The following is a 19415-nucleotide window of genomic DNA, read 5'->3' as shown; positions in this document are numbered from 1 at the left end:
ACAACAGATGCACAAAGGAGAGAAAAAGAGCTGTTATTAAAGATAATTGCAGGAACCTATTCACAACAGAGATGAAAGACAATATTAAAATAAGGGCAATTTTGTAACTTGTGCTTTGCATCTGTAGAATATTTTTGTAAGATATTGTGCCTTATTCGGCTACTAGCAATTATATAAATGATGCATAAATTGGTATCTCTCATATATGTCTATTTGCACATTCACATATTATTTTAAAGACAACCGTAGATTAAAACATTCTGCGCAGCAGGCAGTAAATTTACAGTGACATTTTTCTGAAAATGTATTGAATTATTCAATATTGATCAGTTACTGGCATTTAAAACATTGAATTGCTGCTGTTGAAAAGCCTGGCTTCATTTCCATGGTAACTTCACCGTAAATAAATTAATCAAAGCTAATGCCCATTTTCTCAAATTATAAATATAATTTTAAAGATTCTGTAAATTATGTTTTTGAAAAACAAATTAAATCCATGGTTATTGCAATGACAGGACAGACACTATTTCCCTCTTAATAATTTTCATAAAATTAAATAAACTAAATCTGCCAGGGGCGGAAAACCTGGGAGGGGGCCAGTCCACCCCATGTTTTGAGAGGTGGGGGATATCCCCCTAGTTTTTGTCATCCAGATTTTAAAATCTCCGCTTTCCGCTAGACAGTGGAGGTGGGACTGCTGATCGAGGGCACCGATTGGACGAAAGAGACGTCGGTCAGCAGGCAATGGGGGCGGAACATGATGTTTCAGCGCGATGACTGGAGGAGGGAGGAGTTGTGGGGGTGGGGGGGTGGGACTGAGGATAGAGTGCGGTGACTGGAGGAGGGAGGAGTTGTGGGGGTGGGACTGAGGATAGAGTGCGGTGACTGGAGGAGGGAGACGTGGCACAGACCTGCGGCCACAAAAATTGGGGGGGGATCGTCCCCACCTCTCAAAACAGAGGGGGGACGTGTGTCCCCAGGCCTCCACCCCCTGGGATTTCTGCCACTGGCCCACTGTACCAAAATCTAAAGGCATCCGAGGCTCAGAACATCAAGCACGACTGAAAAACTCTTCACGTACTTCCCTTCACCTGCTGCACCACCAGCTGCTCCGTCTACGATAGGGGTCAAGCTCCACGCTGAGCAGGGAGCTGAAGTTGAAGTTGTGGGCAATTGATTAGGGCCTGGTTGGAGAGTGTGTGGAGACCTAGGAGGAATTCTCCAAGTCATCTGGTTACCTCCAACTTCCAAAATATGTGGTGGCCACTGCAAGTTATCCTTAGTGTAAGTAAGTTGTAAAAATATTCAAATACGAGCTAATGGGATATGAGAGAAATAATTTGTAGGGTTACACAGAAATATGTAGGAGGGGGAGCAACTGATGGGGATTCCTCTGTAGCGAGTTGGCATGTATGCAACAACCCAACTGGCCATCTGCTCTGCTGTGCTGTATTAAGCTGTGCTGTATAAAATCCCCTGCTTTACTCATTCTATACCCATGACTGTGTAGCCGGGCATAATGTGAACTCCATCATCAAGTTCGCCGACAACACCACTGTTCCTGGACGAATTACAGATGGTGATGAGTCAGAGTAGGGAAGTGAGATCGACCGATTGACCAAATGGTGCCAGCACCAACAACCTGGTTCTCAACATCAGTAAAACCAATGAACTGATTTGTGGACTTTGGAAGGGGAAGGATGAGGACCCACAATCCTGTTTATATCAATGGGTCGATCGTGGAGAGGGTCAAAAACTTCAAATTCCTGGGTGTGCATATTTCCGAAGATCTTTCCTGGTCCCAACACGCTGATGCAATTATAAAGAAGGCACATCGCGCCTCTACTTCCCGAGAAGACTACGGAGATTCAGTATGTCAAAGAGGATTCTTTTGAACTTCTACAGGTGCACAGTAGAGAGCATATTGACTGGTTGCATCATGGCCTGGTTCGGCAACTTGAACGTCCAGGAGCGGAAAAGAATGCAAAAAGTTGTGACCACTGCCCAGTCCATCACCGGCTCTGACCTCCCCACCATCGAAGAATCTATCAAAGTCACTGCCTCCAAAAGGCAGCCAACATCATCAAAGACCCACACCATCCTGGCCACACACTCATTTCACCATTGCCATCAGGAAGATGGTACAGGACCCTGAAAACTGTAACCACCAGGTAGAGGAACAGCTTCTTCCCTGCAGCCATCTGGCTATTAAACAACAATAATTAAGCTCTGAACTACAACAGACTATTATTATTATTGCACTATATTTGTTTATTTATTGAGTATGTGTGCATGTGTATATATACACACTGAACTTTTTTTCTCCCTTTATGTACTATGTTTACATATTCTGTTGTGCTGCAGCAAGCAAGAATTTCATTGTCCTATCTGAGACAAATGACAATAAAACACTCTTGACTTGACTCTTGACTGGTTGTTCAGCGTGTGCCCAACAATAGGCTCACTTTGGAGCAATGTGACATATTGACCGGTCTGTGAACTAAACGAGTGTTGCAGATAGAATGATGTTGGTCTGTGTGACTCTAATGAGGAAATTATGTCATTGGCACAACAGCGAGTCACATCTGGAAGTACCTGTATTTCTTAAATGGGGCAATTTCACCCTGATATGATTGCAGAATTGTTCCACTCTGAAAATAACTGACTTTATTGATATAGCACAGAGCAAAATCCTTCTGCGCTATTTGATTTTACCTCAATAGAATAGTACAGCACTATAAGTCTGTGTCGAACATAATGCCAGGTTAAACTAATCCCTTCTGCCTGCACATGATCCATTTCCCTCCATTTCTGCATACTCATATAAAGGCCTCTTAAATTCCTATATTATATCTCCAATTTTTGGGAAACAGCCACAATGATAGTCTCATAGAAACATAGAAACGTAGCAAATAGGTGCAAGAGGAGGCCATTCGGCCCTTCGAGCCAGCACTGCCATTCAATGTGATCATGGCTGATCATCCCCAATTAACAACCCGTGCCTGCCCTCCCCATATCCCTTGACTCCACTAGCCCCTAGAGCTCTATCTAACTTTCTCTTAAATCCATCCAGTGATTTGGCCTCCACTGCCCTCTGTGGCAGGGAATTCCACAAATTCACAACTCTCTGGATGAAAATGTTTTTTCTCACCTCAGTCTTAAATGACCTCCCCTTTATTCTAAGACTGTGGCCCCTGGTTCTGGACTCGCCCAACATTGGGAACATTTTTCCTGCTTGTCCAGTTCTTTTATAATTTTATATGTTTCTATACGATTACCCCATCATCCTTCTAAACTCCAGTGAATACAAGCCTAGTCTTTTCAATCTTTCCTCATATGACAGTCCCGCCATCCCAGGGATCAATCTCGTGAACCTACGCTGCACTGCCTCAATCACAAGGATGTCCTTCCTCAAATTAGGAGACCAAAATTGTACACAATACTCCAGATGTGGCCTTACCAGAGCCCTATACAACTGCTGAAGAACCTCTTTACTCCTATACTGAAATCCTCTTGTTATGAAGGCCAACATTCCATTAGCTTTCTTCACTGCCTGTTGTACCTGCACGCCAACTTTCAGTGACTGGTGTACAAGGACACCCAGGTCTAGCTGTACCTCTCCCTTACCTAACATAACCCAATTGAGATAATAATCTGCGCAGGCTTGGCGATCGCTTCGCCCAACACCATCGCTCAGTTCGCAATAACCATCCAGATCTCCTGGTGGCTCAGCACTTCAACTCCCCCTTCCATTCTGAATCTGACCTTTCTGTCCTGGGCCTCCATTGCCAGAGTGAGGCCCAACACAAATAGGAGGAACAGCACCTCATATTTTGCTTGGGTACTTTACACCCCAGTGATCTGAACATTGACTTCTCCAATTTCAGATAGTCTTTGCTTTCTCCCTCCCTCCCCTCCCCTTCCCAGCTCTCCCACAAGCCTACTGTCTCCGCATCTTCCCTTCTTTTTCCCCTCCCCACCCTCCGACATCAGTCTGAAGAAGGGTCTCGTCCCAAAACATCACCTATTCCTTCACTCCATAGATGCTGCCTCACCCGCTAAGTTTCTCCAGCATTTTGGTCTACCTTCAATTTTTCCAGCATCTGCAGTTCCTTCTTAAACAATGATACCACTGTTCTTTTCCTCAGCGACTAACATTTCTAAGATTTCTCTAATTTTTTAAACCAAACCAAAACATCTAAACATCCATTGGGTGGAACCAAACATCTTTGTGAATGTTCTGGAGGATTTCAGTAGTGGACAAGTTCACATATCTTGGTAGCATTCTCTCAAGATCAGTCAACATTGATGACAAAATCAACAACAGGAACTACAATTAAAGCAGCATCGTGTACAAACTCCAATACACATCTGCCAGTGTGTCTAAAATGATAATAGCTGTTCAGAGTGCTTGGAAATCAGTACATGAGGTAAAAAACCTGGGCACTGGAGAAACGAAACCTTCTGAGAGCCAGGTACACAAAATTGCTGGGGAAACTCAGCGGGTGCAACAGCATCTATGGAGCGAAGGAAATAGGCGACGTTTCGGGCCGAAACCCTTCTTCAGACTCAGAGACCCTTCTCCTGAGAGCCAGTCAGCTGAGATTTCTAACTGTATAGAATACTTTGATGAAGTAACAGAATAAAATATGAACCATCCTCAGATGTTTGACAACTAAAATTAAGTCTATTGTAAAGGATGAGAATACAAGGTACCAGGAAATATCAATATACAAAGCCAACATGGATTTACAAAAGGGACATCATGGCTGACTATTGCACTGTATTTTTTCCAAGATGTAACTGGTAAAATAAATGTGGATGAGATATCTTACGACTTTCAGATTTAGACTTTGATGCAGTCGGACCCAAGAGGTAGACATGCAAATTTAAAGCGCATGGGATTGGGGGTAATATCGTGGCACTGTTGACAGACAGGAAATGGAGAGTAAAATGGTAATTTACGCGGTGGCAGATGGTGATTAGATGGGTGCCACAGGTATCAGTGGGTGTCACTGCAGTCCCTCTGATAAAAATGACAACAAACTGGAGTTTCTTTTTAATCGCAATGTTGTCGCTTGTCTGGATTTTTTTTCTAACTTTGCTCATTGTCCACTGGCTATGGCTGCTCCTGTTTTACTTGTTTTGATTAAGTATGTGCAAGTGTTACATTTTCCCACATTCTCGATTACAGAAGAATTAAATGGGTGCCAGAAATTACTCCCTTAAACAAATAGTAGCTGAAATGCAGAAACCATCTTTGAAGTTGCCCAAATGTTATCTGGAAAGTGAAGGTGGTACTGGAGAAATTAAAACAATGTAAAGACATAAAGAGTGAAATAAATTACTTTCAAATTATACTAATTATATTATATTGAGGGGGGTGTGGAGACTAACAGATTTGTTGACTAAAGGCCATGTTCTGTTCCAGTTGTATTTCATCCATCCAGTACATTCTCTTTGTGTCATGGACTGTTATGTGTTATCTATGTTTAAACAGCTCAAGTCTATTTATCATTCTGTCCATTCAACATGCCAGTCAAGTAGCCAGTAAATTCGATGCCTTCCCATTGCCCTGAGCAGCTGAACTTTCATAACTGGTTTTATTGAGCTAATCTCAAGCTGGGAAAATATTTGAAATGAAACATAACACAAGTCCAATCGTCCCTTGAAAGCAAACCACGGTGCTGCTGTTTCCCTGCTTTTCTTAACAACATAACATCTCCTTTATTATTATTACTATATAATCAATGTCATATTTAGAATTACATTTTGAGTATGGAGTGAGGTGACAAGTTAGGTCTGAATTACAAGTGATGGGGGTTGCCCAATTCCATAAAATGCAGAAAGCATTTCATTATCCTTGCAATCCTTGCACCTAAATATCAAGATCTGAAGTACCTATTCAACTCTTCTGCCATTTCCTTGTTGCCCATAATAATTTCACCCGTGTCTGCCTTCAAGGGACCCACATTTGACTTAGCTACTCTTTTTCTCTTAACATATTTAAAGAAGCTATGTTCCTTCTTTATATTCCTGGCCAGCTTCCCTTCGTACTTCATCTTTTTAGCCCGTACTGCCTGTTTTGTTTCCTTCTGTTGTCCTATGAAAGTTTCCCAATCCTCTGGCTTCCAGCTGCTCTTTGCTGTGTTATAGATCTTTTCTTTTAGTATTATTCTATCCCTAACTTCTCTTGTCAGCCACGGTTGCCTCCTACTCCCATAGAAACATAGAAACAAAGAAAATAGGTGCAGGAGGAGGCCATTCGACCCTTCGAGCCAGCACCGCCATTCATTGTGATCATGGCTGATCGTCCCCTATCAATAACCCGTGCCTGCCTTCTCCTCATATCCTTTGACTCCACTAGCCCCTAGAGCTCTATCTAACTCTCTCTTAAATCCACTAGAATCTTTAGAATCTTTCTTCCTTTTTGGAATGAAATGATCCTGCGTCTTCTGGATTATGCCCAAAAATTCCTGCCATTGCTGTTCCACCGTCATTCCTGTTAGGATCCTTTTCCAGTCTACCTTGGCCAGCTCCCCTCTCATGCCTTCATAGTCCCCTTTGTTCAACTGCATCACTGACACTTCCGTTTAACCTTCTCCTTCTCAAATTGCAGATTAAAACTAATCATATTATGATCACTACCTCCAAGCGGTTCCTTTACCTTGAGTTCTCTTATCATATCTGGTTCATTGGACAACACTAAATCCAGAATTGCCTTTTCTCTGGTCGACTCCATTACAAGCTGCTCTAAGAATCCATCTCGGAGGCACTCGACAAACTCTCTTTCTTGGGGTCCTGAACCAACCTGATTTTCCCAGTCTACCTGCATATTGAAATCCCCCATCACCATCACCTTTGTTACATGCCAGTTTTAACTCCTGCTGCAACTTACACCCTACATCCGGGCTACTATTTGGGGTTCTGTAGATAACAACAATTAGTGTTTTCTTGCCTTTGCAATTGCTCAACTCAATCCACAGTGACTCTACCTCGTCAGTCCCTATGTCTTCCCTCGCAAGGGAATGAATTCCATCCCTCACCAGTAGAGCTACCCCACCTCCTCTGCCCACCTGCCTATCCTTTCTATAGGATGTATAACACTGAATATTAAGTTCCCAGGCCCGATCCTCCTGCAGCCACGTCTCGGTAATCCCCACAATGTCATATCGACCAACCTCTAACTGAGCCTCAAGCTCATCTACTTTGCTTCTTATACTTCGCGCATTCATATACAATACTTTTAATTCCTTACGCATCTCACCTTTCACATCGATCCCTATTACACTTGGCCATACTCTCCTATCCCTTTGTGAGTTTCCTTTCCCGTTAATTCTGGGGTCATTAACCATCCCTTTACTCTCTTTCCCTTTAACTCCGTCCTCGACTATATTGTGCTCTTGTGCTCACTGCATGTACTTTTAATTTGATAGTGGTTGCAGATTTGAGAAATGGTGTCAGAGTAGCCAAGGTGAGTAAATATAGTATATCTTATAAATCAAATGTACGGTAGCCACAATGCGCTATGTATGCAAACAAAGGATGTTTAGGCTGGTTAACAGGGTACCAGAGTATGTTTATTGTCGTGGTACACTAGCTAAGTCAGCAGACTTTGACTAATAATCTAATTCACACCAAGGCAGTTGTGGGATTTAATTGCAGTTAACAACATAGAAATAAAGAAACACTAGCATTAGATGAAAGATTACAAAACTGCTGGATTGTTGTGAAACTTGTTTGGTACCTTCTGTGCTTTTGGGGGAAGGGGTTTGGAATTTGCTATCTGTACCCAGTCTGACCTATGAGTGACTATAGAGTTACAAGAGCATGGGTGACTCTCAAGAGCCCTCTGAAATCAACTAGTCTGTCAGTTATAACAGAACAATTCCAAGGTGTTTCAAGTAATGTAAAGAAGCCAACACCGAGTCAAGGCGTCTCTGTGGATGGCTCAAATGTAATTATGTCTTTCTGCTGACTGGTTAGCATGTAACAAAAGCTTTTCACTGTACCTCAGTACACGTGACAATAAACCAAACCAAACTAAACTAAACTAAAGTAGAAGGAGGGAGTGCGGGAGGGAGTGTGAGTGGGCAGGCCCATGAGAGGAGGGGGGTTAACAATTTCAAAGACTAGTGACTCCGTTGTTGCTTGCTGCATCAACAATAATATCCTATGACTTCCACAATAAAATGCATGTAAAAGAGAGTAGGAAATGCCATATAATCTGGCACTTAATATATAGGTTGATATCATCAACAAATGAGGAATTTTAGATATAGGGCTCTGACCTTGGACTCTGACCCTTCCTCAAAACAGTGAATTATCAAAAAAGATTGCTGATTTGAGGAAAGAACTCCACAAGGAGGCCTTCAAGTGTGCTCTTGTGGACAAGAGTCCACCAAAGGTTCAGCATCAAAAGCAATGTGGTACAAGTTTACATCTTTCATCTGATCCTGTTCCTTCTCATTTTTGTGTGGACCCTGCAGCATAAAGTCCTGCGGGAAGAAATCTCAGGCAACTCCTTCACCAACCAGAACTCTGCTGAGGGTGCTGCCTTGCTTGTTGCCCCTTACATGTAGATTGAGGAAAACAAAGTTCTTGCGATGCCCAAGGCCAAATTACAACCTCACAATGAGCGCCAAAACTTATGCTTGAGGAAGAAGTGATAGGCTGCAATGTCAGTAGGTGAAATCGTTCAGCTATCTAACCATAACCTTCAACGTGCTGAGGAGACCTAGCAGCAGAGGCGGGAGAGTTGCTGCCTTACAGCATCAGAGGCCTGGGTTTGATCCTGACTATGGGTGCTGTCTGTACGGAGTTTTACGTTCCCTCCGTGACTGTGTGGGTTTTCTCCGGATACTCGGTTTCTTCCCACACTCCATAGACGTACAGGTTTGTAAGTTAATTGGCTTCGGTAAAAATTGTAAATTGGCCCTAGTATGGAGGATAGTGGTAGTACATGGAAATCGTTGGTTGGCGCAGACTCGGTGGGCCAAAGGGCCAGTTTCCGTGCTGTATCTCTAAACGAAACTAAACCAAACCTGTAAAGCTGAGCCTGAATGATGATTATCAGTTACATAGAAACATAGAAAATAGGTGCAGGAGGAGGCCATTCGGCCCTTCGAGCCAGCACCGCCATTCATTGTGATCATGGCTGATTGTCCCCTATCAATAACCCGTGCCTGCCTCCTCCCCGTATCCCTTGACTCCACTAGCCCCTAGAGCTCTATCTAGCTCTCTCTTAAATCCATCCACTGCCCTCTGTGGCAGGGAATTCCATAAATTCACATTTGTGGATGAAAAGCTACAGTATTGTAATAGCAAAATTGCACAAAATAATTGACTCCTGCCCATACTTTCTTTTATGGGAAGAAATATGCGACTGCTTTATAACCAGATGTAAAAAGCTGGCATGATATGTTAATCTTAAAAACATACCGAGGCCTTACGAAGCCGTAAGAAGTCAACACTTAGATATGCTTTGATTCCATCTATCGCTCCAGGGAGAGTGATTCCACGAAGCAGCAGAATTGTGAGAACAATGTAAGGCATTGTGGCCGTAATCCAGACAACCTGTTGTGTAATAAAGAAAAGCAAATTTACTCTTACACTTATCATTTGTGGATTTAATTAACTGCAAAGCATTTAATACGAAGATAAATGATGTTATACATTAAATATTCTATTTAAGATGGTGATACCTAAAAATAAAGTATCAGCATATTTTGCAGATACAAATGTTAATTTCACTTAGAGCTTCGAAACAGGCCCTTCGGCCCAACTTGTCCATGCCGACCAAGATGTCCCATCTAAGTGAGACCCATTTGCCTGCGTTCGTCCCACATCCCTTTCCCATCGATGTACCTGTTCATGGATACTTCCTTGCCCCTGATTACACTAATGTTCATATTTCCTCAAAACAGAGACAGGGGCCATTCAGCCAATACAGACCATGTTAGCTCAGTGTAAGCTAACATTTAACATCATATTTAATGTCAGCTGAATCATATCAGAATTAATTTGGACACGAATAAAATGGGCTGTTTCAGCTTGACCTGGACTGCTGACCGGACAGATCACCTACACTTACTCTCACTCTGTGTGTACAAAATCATGAGAGGAATAGATCAGGTAGACGCACAGAGTCTCTTGCCCAGAGTTGGGGAAATCGAGAACCAGAGGTCATAGATTTACGTTGAGGGGGGGAAAAGATGTAATAGGAACCTGAGGTGGTACTTTTTCACACAAAAGGTGGTGGATGTATGGAACGAGCTGTCGGAGGAGGTAGTCGAAGCAGGTATTATTGCAACATTTTAGATATGGTTAGATTGGTACATGGATAGGACAGGCTTAGAGGGATATGGGCCAAATGCAGGTAGGTGGGTCTAGTGTAGATGGGGCACGTTGGCCGTGTGGGCAGGTTGGGATGAAGGGCCTGTTTTCACGCTGTAAGACTCTATGAGATACAATCCTGCACACCCAGGAGGCAGAGCATGAGGACATTCAGTTCCAACCCTGCCTCAGCACGCACACTTTTGGGGCACTGCCCCTGGAACACCCCAATGGTCTTGAACAAGCTTGTTACCATCAAAGGCTTTTGGGTCATTAGAATAGACAATAGGTGCTGGAGTAGGCCATTCGGCCCTACGAGCCAGCACCGCCATTCAATGTGATCATGTCTGATCATCCCCAATCAGTACCCCGTTCCTGCCTTCTCCCCATATCCCCTGACTCCACTATTTTTAAGAGCCCTATCTGGCTCTCTGTTGAAAGCATCCAGAGAACCCGCCTCCACTGCCCTCTGAGGCAGAGAGTATCCAGAGAACTGGCCTCTGAGGCAGAGAATTCCACACTCACAATTCTCTGTGTGAAAAAGTGATTCCACCAGTCCAGCAGCTGCAGAGCCAAGAGTACCGATGTGAGGAAGGCCCTGCCTGAGATATATCCGACAGCCTCTTGTACCTGGGAAAGCGCTAGAGCCAGAGTATTGGCTGCAAAAACTTTTGGAAATATTTCTTTTTTAAATGTTTCTGGCATTTGGAAATATTTAAAACCATCAAAACTGAATTATTAACTGAAATATAAATGCTATTGACAATCATTCTATTATATAAAAATAATAATTTTAAACACTTAAGACGTTTAAATGCAGTGAAAGAATGAAGTAGGAGTACTTTGCCTTTCACTTGATCCACAATGAAGTGCTGTACCAGATCTGACCTGGTTCAAGATTCATCAGGTGCCTCCTAAGTGTAAATGCTGGGGCATGAGAGCAAGACTGAACTCTGTCCCTACAAGGAAATCCTGTCGTAGATTGGCCTTTCCAAATCTACCAATAAATATGGGCATTCTGCATTTGACAGGACATGCCAGAACTATTTGTACACCCAAAAATATTTGTTTGGGTGTGTTTGTAAAGTTCATTGGATATTGAATATAAATCTCCAAAATTGGCCAAGGTATGTCATTTTATGATCATGAAATGTATACAACAGAGTCAGGAGAGAGTTGGATTTAGCTCTTAGGGCTAACGGAATCAAGGGATATGGGGAGAAAGCAGGAACGGGGTACTGATTCTGGATGATCAGCCCATGATCATTTTGAATGGCGTGCTGGCCTGAAGGGCCAAATGGACTACTCCTGCACCTATTTCCTATGTTTCTAAGTCCCACCCTTATCCTGCTGGAGGAACTCAGTGGATCAGGCAACATCTGTGGAGGGAATAAATAGATTAAGTTCATCACATATCCAATCCCTCCACAGATGTTGCCTGTCCCACTGGGTTATAGAGTCATAGAGTTATAGAGTGATGCCATGTGGAAACAGGCCCTTTGGGCCAACTTGCCCACTCCAGCCAACATGTCCCAGCTACACTACTCCCACCTGCCAGCATTTGGTCCAATCCGTCCAAACCTGTCCGACCATTGTACATGTCTAACTGTTTCTTAAATGGTGGGATAGACCAAGCCTCAACTACCTCCTCTGGCAGCTTGTTCCATACATCCACCACCCTTTGATTCCTATTAAACCCCTCAAATTCCTATTAAATCTTTTCCCCTTCACCTTAAACCTGTCCTCTGGTCCTCAATTCACCTACTCTGGGCAAGAGAATCTATGCATCTACCCGATCTATTCCTCTCATGATCATATACAGTACACCTCTATAATATCACCCCTCATTCTCCTGCACTCCAAGGAATAGAGACCCAGCCTACTCAACCTCTGCCTGTAGCTCAGATCCTCTAGTCCTGGCAACATCCTCGTAAATCTTCTCTGTACCCTTTCCAGCGTGTTTCATCCAGCACTTTGTGGTTTGCTCCTGATCCCAGCATCTGCAGTTCCTTGTGTCCACATTCCTATCTTTTTACATTGACTTGGCTCTGTGAACCTCTTGAAAACTTTAGGCAGAAATCTCCCAGCTTTTTCCATGATTTAATTGAAAACCCTACTGCACAGTTGTTTTTGCAGGGAGAGAGTCGGATGCTTGGTTACTGGAAATGTATCCAGATGAAAAGAAAAGTGCAACACTTTATTCTGTCTGGTCAAATTGCCTAAGGCCGACTAAGGCATATAGTTGAAGCAAGGTCTGTCTTTAGGGTGTATAAAATAAATTAGATCAGAGACAAAAATTGATCAGAAAATTTAATTTAAGCTATTAAATTAATATAATACATTTTCCTTGTGATGCTGAAATTAAGTAAAAGCTAATGAGAATTATTTTAAATAATACACTACTCATTCACTTTATATTGTAGATTGATTTCATTTCAATCGATCGCGTTCCACAAAAACCCACTCGCAAGGTGATTAAAATGCCCATTAATTTACGGAAATTACACATTAAATTCCTTCCATTTGGCCTATAAATTCATGACAATGAGATTTAAAAATCATGTTATGTTGTGAATTCTTGTGTGAATGTTATTTGGACACTTAGGCTATTTAAAAATGTTAACCTTTTCTTAAGAAATGGATAGACGTTTAGATCTAGTAATTGAATTTTGTAATTAGCTACAATTAGGTAACTAGCGAATTATATGCTTTAATTTCTGGTCATCCAAGTAAGATTGTTTCATATTTGTTTCAGAATGCTTCAATCTATAATAATTGAAATTTTCAATCAGTTCTCTTACTTTTTAAGAAAGTTATGGGCTTTTGACTGTCCTCGATCACAGCTTTTGAATTTAGTCAATGGAAAAGCAATAGGGAACAAGATGCTAATTTCAGAGTATGAAAATGGCCATAACTGTTTTAATACTGAAGACATAGAAGTGAATTAGGTGTCAAATTAAACTTCTTTTTATGCTTTATCTGATGGGATAAATTGCAGACGATTTTTAAAATCTCAAAATGTTGTGACATTGCTACAAGTAGATATAGGCAAGCTGATTAAATGAGTGGATAGATGGTTGATGAGATTTAATTCTGAGCAATATGAATAGCATTTTGATAAGAAGAATGAGAAGAAGCAATGATCTAGAGGGCACAATTCTAAACAAGGTCCAAGAGCAGACATTTGGATAAATGTGAATATTTAAATGAAAATGGCAGGGCAGGTTCAGATAATGGTTGTAAAAGTATATAATGGTAAAAGAGTAAAGAGCAAGAGAATTATGATGATCATTTGTAAACACTGATTAAACTACAGTTGGAGTATCTTTTCCAGTTCTGGGTGTGACCCCTTGGAAAAGATATGAAGCCTTTGCAGTAGAAATTTACCAAAATGATTCCAAAAATGACAGACTTCTTTAGTTATAGAGATTAGAGATGGTTGTTTGCTCTTCCTGGAAAATGTGTGGTTAGGGGAGGAATAGATACATGTATTTAGAATCAAGCAAAGTGTCCACAGAGAAGAAAGGCTGTTAAGAAACAAGGGAAATTAAATTAAGGTAATTGACAAAAGATTTAAAAGTAAAACAGGGAAAGGTGCATTGACACATTGAGTCTGGAATGAACTGCAGGGGGGAGTAGTGGAGATGGCTTCAATTATATATAAAACGGAGCTGAATATGCACTTGATATGCAAAGAATTTGCAGAGCTATGGGAAAAGTACAGAAGAGTGGGATGAGCTAACTGTCCTTGCATGGTGTTTAATGAATCTGATAATCCAAACACATCATGTTAATAAATGATAGCAGAAGAAGTAGGCCATTCATCCCATCAAGTAGGCCATTCATCCCATCACCATTCAATCATGGCTGATCTATCTTCCCCTCATAACCTAATTCTCCTGCTTTCTCCCCATAACCCCTGACACCCGTACTAATCAATAATCTATCTATCTTTGCCTTAACAATATCCTTAAACAGACTTCCTTCCTTCCTTCTATGCTGTAAACATTTTGTGATTATGAAGGCAATGGTTTTCACCAACTCAGGATATTACCCCAAACCATTTAAAGCAAATTGAATATGTTTAAAGTGACACCGCGACAATAGTACGATAAGATAACCTGCCTTATATGGAGTTAGTTAAATCTGACAGCTATGTAATGTTTGAATATACCAGAATAATGAGCTTACCTTGCCTGATGTTCGAACTCCCTTCCAGAGGCTGAAGTAGAGGATGACAATGACCACAAATAAGCAACAAGTGAGCTGCCACCTGGGTTTGCCAATATCATGGATCCCCGCACTTTCATGAAGGTGAAGCATACTCCGTCTGTTTAGAAACATTATCATGAATTTCTTAACCAGGGCTAGAATGGATTGGTAACATTTTGCACTTTAATTTAGTTCTCATAAACCCAATGATTAATTTGCATTACAATTTGCAATACTTCCCTCTGCAGAGCGGCAAGTTCCACTATTACAAACCAGCAAAGTAGTAGATACTGCCAGGTCCACTGCAGGTACTAACCTCCACATCATCAAAGGTAACAATAGGAGGTGATGTCTCAAAAAGGCAGCCAATATCATCAAAGACCCACACTACCCTGGCCACGCTCTCATCACTCCTACCATCTAGCAGAAGGTACAAGAGCCTGAAAACTGTGTTCTTGGTTGCACTAAGGACTTCGTTATTTTTTACAACAGTATTAGAGTTACTAATTTATTCAATTTAAAAAAATGTATTATGTATTATCTGTGTGTTTTGCAATTACGAACCTGTTAAGCTGCGGCAATAATTTCATAATCCAAAATTGTACACAGTGCTCCAGGTGTAGTGTCACCTGTGCCCTTTAAAGTTGCATCAGGGCTTCACTACTTTTATACACCATATCCCTTGCAATAAGGGGCAACATTCCTACTTACCAGCAATAGTTAAATAGTTTCTGGTTCAACTGAAGTCTGGAAAGTTTTTCAACAGACAGCACCAATAGTCAGGATCGAACATGGGTCTCTGGCATTGTAAGCACAGCAACTCTATCACTGTGCCACCGCCCCCCCCCCCCTTCCCTGATACTTTTACTTGTCTTTATTTAGATTTAGGACATTGGCTGCAGACCAAGGTGCCGTACCCTTAAATTAAATTTGTAATCCTCTCATGCTGTGATTACTCTTTCTTACTATGAGATTAATAATTAACCCTGTTTAAGTGCACAACACAAAACAGATAATGGCCTTCCCCTGGTTGGTTCCTCAATGCATTGCTCTGGGAAACTATCCCAGATTCCCCCTCCAAATTCAGCCTGAAGACTACCCTTGTTAATTTGATTTGTCCAATCTGTATAGTTAGTTATTATTGCAGTCCATTTCTTGCAAGCCCCCTCTTCCCTCTCAATTTATAGCTGCTGTTGAGGGACCTTATATACTACTCCTACTACAGGTGAATTCTTACTATTTCATATTGAGACTGAAGCTGATTCTGCATCTGAGACTGTCATGTCCCACCTCTACATTGAGCTCAACCTTTCAAGAGTCAAGAGTGTTTTATTGTCATGTCACTAAATGGAACAATGAAATTCATACTTGCAGCAGCAAAACAGGTATGTAAACACTCAGTAAATAACGTTGTTCAATAAATTAGAAAAAACAAAACAATACGATGCCAAAACAAAAATAAAGCCCAAAGTCCTCAGTGCAATCAAGGCAGTTCGTAGTTCATAGTTTAGTTGGAGATCGTTGATGGTTGTTGGGAAGAAGTAATTCCTGAACCTGGACATTACAGTTTATAAGTAGAGCTATTCCACCTCCTTTCCCTTTCTTTCCCTCATTCTAAAATGTCACATATCCCTGAATATTCAGGGTCCAGCTTTGGTGACCTTACAAACATATCTCTGAAATGGATATAATACTCTATTTCTGCTGCCAAATCATGTATCTCACTGCTGTGTCTACTGTGTGAATACTGATAGTGCTTTAAATATTATTTTAATATTTTTCCTTCATCTCACTATCTGCTGGTGCCCCCTTTCACTTGCATGCTCCATTCTTTTCAGATACACTCTGGCTCTGCTTACACCCCTCAATGCCTTCTACCGTTTCATTTCGTATTGCCTTTCTAAATACCTTGACTCCCAAACACCTATGTTCTATTTCCAAACTTGCCAACTGATTTTACCATTTCCCGATTCCCCAAAAGCATGAGCAACACCCCTACAGTGAGGGCATTTGTCCCATACGTGTTAGATTGTGACCTATCTAGCTTGTAGAGACAGCCCTAATTCGTATATCATTTCTCCAGCCACACAGTCATGAATAAAACAGAAAATGTTAGAAATACTCAGCAAGTCAGGAAGCATCTGGGGAGGAGAGAAAGTGCATGAATGAGCAATGAAAGATTCTCATCCTGAAAGGTTAACTCCTTATCTCTTTCTTCATAAGCCACAATTTGCAGCAATGTATTCTGTTCCAAAATAGTAATGCCAACGCTTCTGGGGAGAAACAATGGACTGGAAAGACATAATAGTCAATGGGATCCTTCAGAAGGGAGTGTAAAAGAAACCAAAGATAAGGGGTAGACAAAAATGTTGGAGAAACTCAGCGGGTGAGGCAGCAACTATGGAGCGAAGGAAATAGGCAACGTTTCAGGTCGAAACCCTTCTTCAGACATATTCTTCAAAGATAAGGGGATATAGAAGAGATTAGGAAAATAAATAGAAAACATATGTTGTGATGCTGGGAGAGAGAGGGCGGGGGGGGGGAGGAGGAGGAGGAGGAGGGGGAGGGGGAGGGAGAAGAGGGGGGGGGGAGAAGAGAGGAGAGAGGAGAGAGGAGAGAGGAGAGAGGAGAGAGGAGAGAGGAGAGAGGGGAGAGGGGAGAGGGGAGAGGGGAGAGGGGAGAGGGGAGAGGGGAGAGGGGAGAGAGAGAGAGACTTCCATCATTATTTTTTTCATGTATATGTCAGAAAACCTGATGTGTCAACTTTCAATTACTGCCAGCCTAACAATTACATTTGCTGTGGAACATACCCTGTAACAACATCTTTGAGTGGTGACCATTTGAATCATACTTAATCCCACCATATCAGAACTAATGTTACAATTTAATTAGTTGTAGCCCAATGCCCAATACTTTGAAAGCCATCCCATGATACAATGAGTAATTATGATAAAACATTTCTACTTACTCATAATATTCAGCTGCGGGATTGTTTTTGTACTCATAATATTTTGTGGATGAGTTTTGCTGGGTAAAGTTGGTGATTTCGGAACAATTAGGGCTGTTCCACTTGTTGTTGCAGTGGATCCAGGGGAGTTCCATTGTAAAGGATGAGAAAAGGTAATAGAGAGCCCAGGCGATGATGACATTGTAATAGAAACCGACATACAATGCAATCAAGATCACTGTGAAGCCAACTCCTAAAGCAATGGTGCAAATAACAGGGAATCAAAGTCAGCTGTAGTCCTCCAGTGCTATTTGTAAACAATAAATCAGATCTTAAAACTGTATCTTAATTCCCTCGCACATTATAATGAATTCTGAAGATAGACACAAAGGCTGGAGTAACTCAGTGGGACAGGCAGTATCTATGGAGGGAAGGAATGGGCGACGTTTCGGGTCAAGACCCTTCTTCAGACTGGTTAGGGATAAGGGAAACGAGAGATATGCAAAGAAAAATACTAAATTGAAGATAATTTATAATTTTTATTTTTAGTGTGTCTAAAATGTATGTTTTAATGTTTCTCGGTATGTTTTTATGTGGGGGTAAGGGGGGGGGAACCATTTTCAGTCACTTACCTCGACGGAGATGTGATCTTTCTCCGTATCATGTCTCCGTCCCCTCCCCATGGCCTAACAACTGGATTGGTGCGGCCTTTCCTGGAGAGCGGCCTGGAGCTTTAAGCCGCAAGTGCGGCGCGGACTTAACGTCGCGGAGCTAGCGATCCTTTGCCGAGGATCACTGTGGAAGTGCTCCGACCGCGGGGCTTGTGGACTTTAACACTGTGAAGCCGCGTTCTCCGGTAAGAAAAGGCCGACTCCAGCGTCGAGGCTGAGTGTTTCCGTTCCATCTCAACGCCGGAGTCTCTATCATCCCGACCAAAGGGCTTTAACATCGGGCTGTCGGCAGAGGCAGTGCAGAGGGTTCAAGGCCCCGACCACCACGGGTGAACAAAGGAGGAAGATGACTGAACTTTATTGCCTTCCATCACAGTGAGGAATGTTGATTCCACTGTGATGGATGTTTATGTTAAAATTATTGTGAATTGCATTCTCGTGGAGAGAGAAGTTTTTTTGGCCTTCCATCACAGCAATGTGATGGATGTTTATGTAAATTATGTTGTGTCTTGGGTCTATTTGTTTGTAATGTATGGCTGCAGAAACGACATTTCGTTTGGACCTCAAGTAGGTATGTTGCAAAGCCTACCTGAAGCGTCGTTGAAGATCTGCCGCTGAGGTTGTGCGCGATTTTGGCGCCGTTTAGAGGGGGCGGGTTTAAAACGCGATTTTCTCTAAGCTGTTCCAATCGAAAATGTTCAGCCTAGTTAATTATTAACGAAAAATCGCTGATAGACCCCGTCGCAAAAGCTATTATTAGGTTTAAAGGCCTTGAATAATAGTTATAGTAGTTTAAAAATCAATCTTTAAACCCGCGACCGTCAGCAACCGCAGAGTCTCATAAAGAAAATAGCAGAAGTTAGGTTGTATATTTTTACATTCAAAAGGGCTTCTAAAGATCCTTTTATACAAAGTTTAATATTGCGAGTAGCTCAATTTGGGCCCATTATATCGCGCAGTATTTTTCTCGGCATTTGAGGCACAAATCTACCGCAATGTGAACGTTCTAAACCAGCGCGTTCCACAGGATCCCGCTAGAAAGCTGATTTAAATGGGCATTTATTTACAGCAATTGAACACTGAATTCCTTCCATTTGGCCTATAAATTAATGTAAATGAGATTTTAAAATCATGTTTTATTGTGAATTATTTGTGAATATTATTTGGACATTTAGGCTATTTAAAAATGTTAATCATTTATTAAGAAATGGATAGATGTTGAGATCTAGTAATTGAAGTCTGAAATTAGC

The 19415-nt window shown here is 41.7% G+C and overlaps 1 protein-coding gene across 1 annotated transcript in view; it reads right to left on the bottom strand.

Annotated features, from left to right (window-relative positions):
* Window positions 1–19415, bottom strand: part of slc6a3 (solute carrier family 6 member 3) — a 42101-nt gene that overhangs the window by 19297 nt on the left and 3389 nt on the right. Inside the window, exons 3-5 of the mRNA XM_033048323.1 lie at window positions 17516–17747; window positions 14527–14665; window positions 9442–9576 (exon numbers count right to left, since the gene is read on the bottom strand). Of these exons, the coding sequence (XP_032904214.1) occupies window positions 9442–9576; window positions 14527–14665; window positions 17516–17747 (506 nt within the window). The remainder of the gene's footprint in view (window positions 1–9441; window positions 9577–14526; window positions 14666–17515; window positions 17748–19415) is intronic.

This window comes from Amblyraja radiata, chromosome 2 (assembly GCF_010909765.2).
Source record: "Amblyraja radiata isolate CabotCenter1 chromosome 2, sAmbRad1.1.pri, whole genome shotgun sequence".
NCBI classification, from domain to species: Eukaryota; Metazoa; Chordata; class Chondrichthyes; order Rajiformes; family Rajidae; genus Amblyraja; species Amblyraja radiata.
The sequence above is the reverse complement of the archived record's forward strand: the minus strand, read 5'-3'. Positions and strand labels throughout refer to the sequence as shown.